Consider the following 11,506-nt stretch of genomic DNA (forward strand, 5'->3'; position numbering starts at 1 on the left):
ATCTCAGAGTTTTGATGGATATTTTTCATGCCCAACTTCCTGTCTGTGATTAATCTGTGACTAGGCGGCTTTTATTTTTTTTTAGAAAAAATTCTGCACTGAATGTCATTTGTGATGCGGTGAAAAAAGAATCTCAAAAAAATGCACTTAATCAGAATTTGAGATATAAGCCAAACATTAAATTTTCTATTCTTAAAAAAACAACGTTGGGTGAGGGCTTGTTAATTTGTGCTAACTGATTAATTTCTAATTTTGAAACTGTGAAATAAACAGGTAAAATATTTTCTTACATATTTTTAAACCACTTTAAACTAATTTTCCTAGGTGATAATACTGATCCATGGTACGATTTTAAAAATTTCAAATTATTTGTCGGTTTTATTTCTGGCAGAAATGGGCCTCCATATCTGCTTCTTGATTAAAAAGGATCACAAACACTGAGTTAAAGAGTCCAAACAGTGCAACTCCTTCATTCCCAGAACTCCAGTCTTTTTCTTCTTCTTGTCTTTATTTGATCAGAGAACTTTTTTCACTGGAAATCAACAAAGTTCAGGTTTTCCTTTTTTTTTTTTTTTCCAAGCGAAGTCGGCTACTATGGTCAAAACCATGGATCTGCTTTGTGTCAACAAAAAGCCTTCATGGTTCTTCCCCAATTTAAAAAAGTAAACGGACCCGTTTCTTCATCCAGGAAGGTTTAACGGCCTCAAACCAATTAAAGTTTAACGTAAAATGAAATGAAAATTTACTCCAAAGGGTTTTGAGATGCCCTCGACTCGCCTTCATCCCGTTTAAGATTAACACTGAGATTAATCTCAGTGTTTTTGTCTTGGATGGTCGGATTAACGTGTGCTGGGTTAAATGCTTCAGTCGCGTCGGCAAGAGCTGCTTTTTTTTTTTTTTTTTTTTTTACTTTCCGTCACGTCGGGGTGGCGCCGTCCGCAGAGTCTTTACGAAGTCTTGACCAGGTCGTAGACGTAAATGAGGAAGTCGTCGTCGAACTTGATGAAGTAGACGGACGGCTTGGCCTCCACCTGGTGGATGACCATGCCTGTTCGTTTGCCGCCGTCCTCTTTGGCGTACTCCACCTGTTTGCCCACCAGGCTGTCCACCACCTCGCCGGGCTCCCGCTCCGCCGGGACGCTGTCGTCTGCGGACGCCAAGCGACACGTTAACCTCAACGCACGGGAAACTCTGAAAACACCGAATGAGAGCGGACTCACTGGAGTCGGGCATGATGCGCAGGTCGCCCTCCTTGTAGTCGTCCAGCAGCTGGTACATGTACAGAACCGGGTCCTTCTCGTAGGTGATGTAGAACCAGGTGGTCATGATGGGGGCGCGGGCCAGAACCATCCCCCTCCACTCCTCCTTCGGGCCCTCCTCCGTCTCGAACATGTGCTCCACGGCCTTCCCGATCATGGCGTCGGCTAGGCTAACGTCCGTCAGGCGCGACTTAGCTGTGGACAAAAGACTCTGTCAGACGCAGCAGTTTGTCTCTGAGCTTCTGTCAAATGTTTCAGCTCAAGAATCTTTACATGAGGAAAAAATGAAGAAAATTCACAAAAAACAATAAAGATTTATCTATCTATCTATTAAGTTAGAGCAGCTAACTAAAAAGCTAGCTGCGCTAACCCTAAAGCGCTAACCCTAAACATCAGTTTTGCAAACACTAAACCAAAATGGTACTTAACAGAAGCTAATGCTAAAGCGCTACAGCAAAATAGTACTTAGCGCAAACTAACATTAAAGTGCTAAAACAACATAGTATTTAGTTTTGCAATACAGTATTTAATGTCAGCTAATGCTAAAACGCTATAGCAAAATTTTATTTAGTGGAAGCTAATGCTAAAGTGCCTTGTATAATATTACTTGGTAATGATATGTCAAATTTACTGAACTCAGTATCTATAGTAACTTTTCTTATGTATTGAATTTAGTTTTTATCAGAAATGTTTTGTGATTTGTCCAATTATGGGGAAAAATTGAATGAAAAGATCTCAAGAAAAATAAATGTAAATATGTACATAAATAATAAAAACTCTTCAAAAATACAAGATGAAAAACGTTTTTGCAGTGTCGTGTTTCCGTCTGAGCTGGTTCTCACCGAGCCGGTCGGGCAGAACCTCCAGGCCCTGAACCCGCTCGTCCTTATGCAGCTCCAGGCCGTAAACGCAGTCAAACCCGTCGTACTTTATCAGGTAGAGCGACGGATTCACAGGCACCTGGTGGAAACAAACGTTAGTTTATCCTCCTCTAAAACTCCAGAACCAAAAATCCCTGAAATCTGTGAACTAAAAACAATTAAATGAATAAATATTAGATTAAAATTAGTTCCAGTCGATCAACTAATAACCTCCGCTTAGACTTTCTCTTATTGTTGCAGTTTGTCTGCCATCCAGCAGAGGGCGCCGCTGGTCATCCAGCAGCATAAAGAAACAAAGATGGCGGCGGCGCTATAACAGAACGGGTAAGAGAAACGGTCCAAACTTCTTTGACTATTTTAAAGTCTAAAAAGTTGACTTTAATGTAAAACTTCCTCAGTGTTTCTGAAGCGTGTTTGACCCGGCGGGTTGGACCCAGATCACCTGATCCAGAACCGTTCCCTTCCACACCACGTGTCCTCCACCGTCCTTCCAGATGTGCTGGATCCTGCAGCCCACGATGTTGCGCCGCGGCTGGGACAGAACCTTGGTGGGCGGGCCCAGGCTGCTCTTATGCTTTCTGCAGGAGCAGACAGAACCCAGTTAACCGGCCCGGTTCCCCCAGTCAGACGGGGAACTGGGAGGCTGGAAGCTTCTACTCACTTGTGTGGATTCTTCTTCTTCATCATGTTTGCAGAAACACCTGCATGCCCTGAGAGGAAAAACCAGGAACGATTCAGAAACGCCGGTTCTACTGGACTTCATCTGAGGGAACCATGGTGGCAGTGTGTGTGTGTGTGGTTGTGTGTGTGTGTGTGTGTGTGTGTGTGTGTGTGTGTGTGTGTGTGTGTGTGTGTGTGTGTGTGTGTGTGTGTGTGTGGCACTGACCTGCATCAGCTGTGTCTCTGTGACCCGGTGGGCTCTTCATTCATCTGGAGGCAGAGGGGCAGCCGGGCTGCCTCACCACTGGGCTACAACCAGAACCGGGTCTCCAGGTCTGGAACCACAGAGAGGGGAGGGGGAAGGGGGGTTAGATGACCTTCAGATGACCTTTAGGGTCCATTTCAAAAGTTCAGAACAGATTTTACTGCACAGAGCATGAAGATGGATGGATGGATGGATGGATGGATGGATGGATGGATGGATGGATGTTTGGTTGGTTGGATGAACTGTGGATCAAATTAATCCTGCAGAAGTTCCTCTCTGGAGGTCAAAGGTCAATTCTTACTTCAGATCCATTGAAGTCCTAAAGATCTGAGATGAACAAAAACTTTTTCTTTTTAGCAAAAACCAAATGATCAGTGAGCTTCAGCTCCATCTCTGTCTCTCCAGGTCAAAGGTTAAAGGTCATGACAGGACGGCCTGATAAAGTCCTACCTGATCTCAGGAGGAGAGTCGATGCAGCCGCTCGTCCTTCAGCTCCTGAACTGAATCAGAATCAAACCTGGAAAACACAAAAAGGTTCAGTCCAACATTTTACACTCAAAAGTTTTACATTGTAAAAGATTTTAGTTTTAAATCAGAGCTTCAGCTCAATACACTAAAAACATCTACAAAGCTTCAGTCTGAATTAAAACAACCTGGAGCTGGACGACAAATTATCATTAAAAAATCTTGAAAACACAAAAAAGAAGAAAAGGTTTGTATCCAGAACCCAGTTTCTGTTCCAGGCTCACTGGTTGGGAATATTTAATAAACTCAATTTATTTCTAAGTCTGATCCAACTTTCACCTCCAGGAATGTTTCTTTTTCCAGATTCCCTTAAAAATGTCCTTGACAACCAGAGGTCTAGTCCAAACATCTGATTCTGGCAGATGGCAGCCTAGAGGTCAAGCTAACATGTTGGTGAGTTTAAAATGTTTCTCAGTACATTTCAAAGAATGAGTGAAGGTGGAATTTCAAACTATTAATGATTCAAATTTATTTAATCCAGTAGAAAAAACATGTTTGAAATGAAAGACGATGAAAACAACAGAATTCATGGAAAAAATTAATTATTGTTGACTTTATAGCAACAAATCAAACAAATTACAAAACACACAAAATTCTGCAACCGCAGGAAAAAGAAGCAAAAGAGAAAATGTTGCAATTAGCAGAAATAAATAAAGCAGTAAGTATAAAAAGCTGCAAACTCGCTTCATAAAACGGAAATCCTCCAGACCAGCAGGGGGAGTCGATCACCAAATCACCAGGCACAAGTAAAGACGGAAACATCCAGAAGAAAGTTTGGAGGAAGAAAAAAAGTTGAATTATACTTCATGTTTTTCCAGACTCCCCCACTGGCCTAAACCAAGGCCTGTCGCAATAACCAATCAATCAATTGATGCAACTTTGATATCAATAATTTCTATTTGCATGATTTATTGTTTTTCTCTTTTTCTACTAAAAACTGGATGATAAAAGTTTTAGTCTGGTGATTTGATCTCAATTTTCTTTATAATTCATTTAATTTGTTGTTTGTTTTGGATATTTTAAATGTCTTCCAGGTCCAGTGTCAAATGTTCATTTGAATTTAATTTTATTGATCTTTGAGAATGTTGGTTCTTCAATTATATCATTTGAAAATGATCTCAAAACAAAAATATTATCGTTTATCACAATAACTTCTGGGACAATTTATCGTCCAGAAAAATTCTTTTATCATGGCAGGTTTATATAAACCTTTTGTTTAAATAATATTTAACACTAAATCTGTTTAGTTTTTGTAGATTTTGTTTTGCTTTTCCACCAAATACGTCAGACATCTTTGGAAGAGTTTCAGTTTTTTCCAAAAATAAATGTATTTCCAATCGTACACAACGATAGAGACAGAAAACAACCTGGTTCAGCGAAAGTCAAGAATTATTAAGTTTTGCAGATATTTATGATTTTAATTGAAGATTTGATTCTAATATGTCAAACGCTGACAGATCCAACAGTTCCTCCTCTAGATGATGAGGTTCTGTTAAACGTGAAGTCGTCGTCTCTGAAGGAGACGGCTGATCGGGTTCTGACCCAGAGGGGAAAACTTCCCGAACACGGGACCTTAATTATTGATCAGTGGAGCATGTGAGGAGGCGTGTGGTGGATTATTTATCTGCAGGGTCGGTGTTATGTAACATCTGCCCCTCTAACCGCTCACTCCCTTAAAGAGACGGCAGACCAGAACCAAACGGCTCGACCCGATTGGAACCCTAAGAGAGGCGGGATAAAAGGAGCTTTTATTCCTCTAGAAGTTTATGACAAACTTGTTTTTTTCCAGCTGAGATGGTCAAACCTCAAACGCATTCCTGGCCGACCAGAACCTCAGAAGGTTCTGCAGAAATGGGCCACAGCTGCTGGTGATTTTCCTCCAGGCGTGCCGGGCGACGCGCTGAGTCATCGGCTGATCCCCAGAGAGCCGGATGATGCCGGACGTCACCATGAGACCGAACACAAACCGGGTCGGTGCGCCAAATGCTTCCACCTCCATCCGACCTCAGACCGCAGCTGGAATACCGCCGCTCGGTTCTGGACAAACAAAGGACTGCGGCCAGAGATTTACGGTCGGTACCGGTGATGTAAGATCTGTGCAGAAAAATGCAACGTTTTTTCCTCCTCCCCCAAAAACATCTGGATTGGATCTAGTTCTGCTCAGGTCGTCCTGCAGAGTTTCCTGATCCAAACGTTCGGTCAAGGGCATCAGAACTTCCTCCCCGAGACAAAAGACGGGCTTCTTTACGACATACTTACTCAGCAACATGGAGGCACAAGGAAGGAGCATAAAACATGCAAATGTGAAACATGTGAATCTAAGCTGCACATGTTTCACATCTGATTCATTCTTGGGCTGAATCCCATTTCAAACATTTGTTTCCATCACTTCATTATCTGGGTAGAATCTCACAAATTCATTTTAACGATGAACCGACTGCAGTTCTTTGGCCGATCACCAATCTTTAAACAGCCTGATCTACCGATTCCGATTTTGGACGATACCGATTTATTTGTCTGAAATGTTGCTAAGTATAGCAAGAAAGTTGCTGAGTTGGCAACAGTGGGGTGACTATTGTCAACTACAAACTTGCAGACATGACCTGGTGGGCGGAGCCAACAGTCAAACCTCTTTAACTGCAGAAGACATTGGCTGATTTTAGACCAAAGACTGATTTCACAAAATTAAGGAAATCAACGCCAATAAAAACACACCAAGTTGATTTCAAACAAGCTAACACTGCACATCATCCCCATGGTGGGACATGGTGGTGGCAGCATCATGCAGCAGGAATGCTTTTTTTGTGTTCAGAATGGATAAGAAAGCTGACAAGAAAACGACAAACCTAAACATCCAGCCAAAGCTTCAGTAGAAAGGTTTAGATCAATACTACTTCATGAGTTAAAGTGGCCTAGACAAAGACCTGAAAAGTCCCATTCTAACTGAACTTGAGCTATTTTACAAAGAATGGAGACAAAGTTTAGACTCCAGATGTTTAAAACTGATGGAGACAAACCCTAGGAAACCTGCAGCAGAAGGTGGTTCAACACGGTACCAAGTCAGGCGGCTTGAACACAAATGGACTAAAAGAATTGTTCAAACTGACGTACGATCTGCCTGCAGCTTCACAGTCGGGTCTATAACATAAAATCCTAATAAAAAACACATCAATATCGATGGTTTAAGGGACGTGAGTTGTAGAATTGCAAGTAGTCACAGGAATCTGAAGAAACCCTGCAGAATTGTTTTGAGGTTACGGATCGGATCGCTCTTTGCCAGCTTCTTTGGAAGAACATCGGTGCCATGAATGAGTGTTTGACCGACTGTATAAACTCCCACCAAAACAGTGAGATGCTTCTCTAATAACAAACCAGTTACTGCCTTACTCCATACTTCAGTACTGGGAATGTCTTAAAGGGCCGCCATGTTGGATCACCATGGAAACATCTGCAAAACGTTCCCACAAGTCTGGGATTATAAAATAATCTGAAATGTGTTTGTTTTCTGTTTTAGTCCCACCAAACTAAACTGGACATTCAGAGATATAAACGGTATGTTTACCTGATCAGCAGCGAAACATTTCAGGTTAATTTCTTTCAGATTAACCTGGAATTTATTAACTATTAATAATATTTATGTTTTTCCCAAGCAGACATCCACCAGGACAGAAATTCATGTTCTGAAACAGCAGAACCCAGAAATGCTTCTGACAGAAAACCTGTTGGGTCGCCTTGGCAACCAGGAAGAGAATATCATTTCTCCACAAAGCCAGGTTTTTTTCTTAATTAACAAAATCAGTAGGAATGCACAGCATATCTGAATTAATATCGTATCGGATGATGTTAGTTGTTTTTTAACATATTGGTATCGGACTAGTAAAACTGGGACGGTATCAACAACTAATACTTATTTCCATTTTATGTATTCGGGGGTCCAATATCAATATTGACCCAACTTTTCCTAAAAACAAAATTTGTATTTGCTTAGGTTCTGACCTGAGCAATTCATTATTTTATGCCTCCTGTTATCAAATTATAAGGTGTTAGATTCAAGCTAATGTGTATTTAAACGCATAACTTTGATTTTTTTTTTAAAAACATTAAAAATGTCTAATCAGAAATCTCACAGTCCGCATGAAGTCCCACCGCGACCCCCTGAGGGTCCAGGACCCCCATGTTGAAAACCTCTGAATTAGAATCTCACACAGACTGAAATGTTTCAGTTTCTTTCTGTTAATCTTCATAATTATTGTTCAAGGGAAATGAAAGCCAAAGTTTCAGTCTAAAAAGAAACAAAAAGAAGATTTTTCAATCCTGAAATGTTAAGTTGCATTAATCCTAAAATAAAAGTTCATGTGATTCTAATTCCAGATTTTAGGGATTAATTACACACAAAATTGAGATTTTGAGAAATTTAGTTGAATAAAGAAGTTTTATGTTATGTCCAACAAAATCCTAGAGCAGTCCACTAGAAAGGACAGTCAGAGTGGAAAGTTGAGTGGAAGAAAAAAAACCTGACCAAGTGGTGTTCAACCACATTATATTTAAAAGCTCATATTTCTGTATATTCTAAAAGTTTTAATAAATCTGATCATCATTTAAGCAGAAACACTTAAATGAATGTTTAGATGCATTTAATAACTGGAGGGAAAATCAGATTTTTCTGTGTCTGGACTCATATTGGCTAATCTCTGGTTCTCAAAAGGGGTGTTTGGAAAATGAACTTTCACTTCCTGTCAGTGAGACGTCTGCTTTCTGATTGGCCCGGAGCCGCTTCACCTGGACTGACCGGCCCAGGTTTCGGAGGACAGGCTGGTTCTGGTTCCCAGATATTCCAACAACTTCTTCCTGCTCCTACTGCTGCATCAGATTATGACAATGCACCAAAATGCATCAGTCAGAGGAAGACCTGGAGTTGAAAACTGCATTTTTTAATTGTTATTTTTGTTTTGCTGCAGTCATTTAGGATAATGAAAACCAAAACGCAGCAGCTGCTTTGACTGTGTTGAAAATGTGATATTTTATCATGAATGTCTGCAGTGAGAAAATGAAACAGCAGGTTCTGCAGCAGGGCCAGCGTCAGCCATGTTGCTCGCCTTTTCCCTTTATCTTCTCAGTCCATTATAAACGGATCGGACGGGGGAAGGGGGCGGACACCCGCCGCAGTCCACTCAACAACAGCGGGACAGTCTGAGAGTCCAACCCGGGACCGGGACGGTCCCAGACGGGGAGACAGCCGGGGACTGGGTTCGGTCTCCGGCTGTCTGCTGCTGCCTCTCCCGCCCCTCCCCCTCGGCGGGAGAACGCAGCCAACAAAACGAACGCTCCGCTCCGTGTGTTGTTGCTGGTTGTTTACCTGCAGGCAGACCGGGCGGCGCTTCCTCCGGTCTTACCGTGAAACTGGGGGGAAGGAAGGAGACCCGGCGGGGAAACGGAGCGGTTCCTGGCCTCCCGCTGGTCTGTCCGCACAGCCCGCTCCGACTTCACAGGAACCAGAGACACTTCACGGCCATCTCACCTCCAACGGTCAAGGTGGAAGCAGCGCGGCGCCAAACATCCGGCTGAGCCTTTCAAAATAAAACCGCCCGAGCACGCCATCAAATCCATAGTTCTTATTACTTAATATTATTATTCGAAAATGAATTAGTGTCTCCACATACATTATTTAAGGAGAAAAAAGTCGATCTTAATTTAATTTGTCAAAATATATTTTATTCTAACATGCTTTTTTATTTTAAGCACTTTTTAATCTTTATGGCATAAAGAAAATATTTTTAAGATATATTTACAATTCACTAAATTAGAATATGCTTTCTGATTTTGCTCACTTATCAGATTAAAAGCACTTCTTGAAAATAACTTTACCAATCATGTTTATTACTAGAAAATAGTTTATTAATCCCAGAAGGGATTGAAATCTATCTATCTATCTATCTATCTATCTATCTATCTATCTATCTATCTATCTATCTATCTATCTATCTATCTATCTATCTATCTATCTATCTATCTATCTATCTATCTATCTATCTATCTATCTATCTATCTATCTATCTATCTATCTATCTATCTATCTATCTATCTATCTATCTAATCTGCATGATAGCCTTTATTTCATTAGAAAAAGATCATTATTTAACGTTTTGGTAAACAATTGTGCTTAAAAACAGTTGATTTTTAACTTTAAAAAATTTCCTGTCTCAATTAATTTTTTAGGATATTCATTGTTACATGATGTACCCATAATAAAAAAATAATTATATTTTATTTTTTGACACATTTTTACCATTAAGGTCTGGATTCTTGTTTTGTTCAATCATAATTATTAATTTTTCTGCATTATATCCAGTTGCAGTTGCTTAGTTTTAAGTATTTTCTTCGTAAATGAAAAATAACTGATTCATAGTTAGTTTGCAGTAAATTCCCAGAGAGTAAAATCATAACCACAGGTCTGTAGATTTGTGGAGGTTTATTTTATTTCATAATGTTGTCACGAACTTTGCAACAATTATTGTGATTCCAGCTGAATTTGTACATTTTAGTCCAACTTTAAATGATTTTTTTGCACAGGTTTAACTCTCCATGTGCAGTATTTAATGAAACTACCTTTTATTTTTGGTTAGCTGAGCGGACTTCCGGTGGTGGCGCCGGCCCCTTGACGCCCCTCCCTCTCCCTCTCGCTCTCCGCCCCTGCTGCCTTCTGCCAAATAGTGCGACCGAGAGGAAACACAAGAACCCGGACTGGCGCATTACGCTGTTTTTCCCTGCTGAATAGTGATCCGTCCTTCGGTTTAATGCGACAGCGGAGGAGACAGACAGCCGGGAGAGAGACACGCTGGGGGACATGTCCACCTGTCCACAGTGGTGATTGGATAATAAACAGATTTAGTGATGGGTTTAAGGTGGAAATGTTTTCTTTTGTTCTCCTCTGCAGTGTCAGCTATAAAGCAAATCATCATGTTGGAATGATTTCAAAACAAAATTAAGAAAAATTTTAAAAAATTAAATTAAATTAAAAAATTGTTTTTACACATAAAATCTGAGGCAAATTTTTATTTTTTCTTCTTAAATCAGCTTTTAAGGATGTAAAACTGCAGCTTGTCATACATTAAAACTGATTTAATGCAACAGAACCAAACTGAACTAAATACATTTTTAAAAACATTTCGTACTTTAGATTTTTGTTTCAGATCATTTTTGCTCTACATTTCCTGCAGAATCCAAATTCTGAAACATAAAGAATCTTTTCCACATTAGTTGTGTTTTTCTTTCAGTAAATTTCCCAATTTGTTCCCAATTTCCTCCCTTCGTCCTTCAGAAAATATTTCTAAAGCTGCACTATTTAACTTTTATAAAAAATTATATCTTTTGTTCATATTTATTAAAATACGTATAATAATCTATAAAAAACTCAAGCTCCTCCACCTCTTCCCTGAGTTATTATTGCAATCTGCAGAAACACACCCCTCCTACTCAAAAACGAAGGTCTTAGCGCTGTCAATCAAGTCATGAACTTGCTGCTCAGTGTGCTAATGACAGAGAAACAACTCAGCGTTAGAAGAAAATCATTTATCTGTTGCCATAGTAACTAGCTTTATTCATGGCATGAAGAGTTTGAGAGCCATGAACACGAGGATGATTGACAGCGCTAAGACCCTCCTCCTGGCTCTGATTGGTTGTTTTTGAGTATTAGCTCAGAAAGGAGGTGGAGGAGCTCCATTGCTGGGTTTTTCATTCAAAACCAAACATGACATTTAAACATATTTTTTTTTATTTTAGATTAATGTAATCAGTAGTTTTTAAATTATTTCTCATGCTTCCACCAGTTTCAGCTTCCTTCGTTTCCAGTATAATTACTATTCAATCCAACAGACGCCATCTTTGTTTTGACAAACTTTTCAAAGTTTTTATTGTCA

General features: G+C 40.1%; 1 protein-coding gene across 6 annotated transcripts; it reads right to left on the minus strand.

Annotated features, from left to right (window-relative positions):
* Positions 1-464: 464 nt before the first annotated feature.
* LOC102228860 (spindlin-1-like) lies at positions 465-9,116 on the minus strand. Of its 6 annotated transcripts, none has more exons than XM_023338090.1 (9): positions 8,984-9,116; positions 3,516-3,582; positions 3,367-3,392; positions 3,027-3,135; positions 2,802-2,850; positions 2,583-2,718; positions 2,102-2,219; positions 1,221-1,454; positions 465-1,147 (listed from the first exon to the last, which is right to left on the minus strand). In XM_023338090.1, the coding sequence occupies exons 4-9, from the start codon at positions 3,064-3,066 to the stop codon at positions 948-950; spliced, it is 777 nt and encodes a 258-aa protein (XP_023193858.1). In that variant the 5' UTR covers positions 3,067-3,135; positions 3,367-3,392; positions 3,516-3,582; positions 8,984-9,116; the 3' UTR covers positions 465-947. The 6 variants fall into 6 exon arrangements, with proteins under 6 accessions (XP_023193858.1, XP_023193856.1, XP_023193857.1 ...); XM_023338088.1 differs by having other exon boundaries at positions 3,232-3,392; XM_023338089.1 differs by having other exon boundaries at positions 3,227-3,392.
* Positions 9,117-11,506: the final 2,390 nt, after the last annotated feature.

Source organism: Xiphophorus maculatus, chromosome 8 (genome assembly GCF_002775205.1).
Source record: "Xiphophorus maculatus strain JP 163 A chromosome 8, X_maculatus-5.0-male, whole genome shotgun sequence".
In the NCBI taxonomy this organism is placed as follows: Eukaryota; Metazoa; Chordata; class Actinopteri; order Cyprinodontiformes; family Poeciliidae; genus Xiphophorus; species Xiphophorus maculatus.

What these genes read in the sequence shown, in the direction of transcription:
- LOC102228860 (XM_005813655.3), bottom strand. Translation starts at nt 3,066, where the DNA reads ATGAAGAGCCCACCGGGTCACAGAGACACAGCTGATGCAG. An exon ending in AAGAAGAAGAATCCACACAA is followed by an intron (nt 2,719 to 2,801) that starts GTGAGTAGAAGC and finishes CTGCTCCTGCAG; the next exon opens with AAAGCATAAGAGCAGCCTGG. An exon ending in GGTTCTGCCCGACCGGCTCG is followed by an intron (nt 1,455 to 2,101) that starts GTGAGAACCAGC and finishes TTTTGTCCACAG; the next exon opens with CTAAGTCGCGCCTGACGGAC.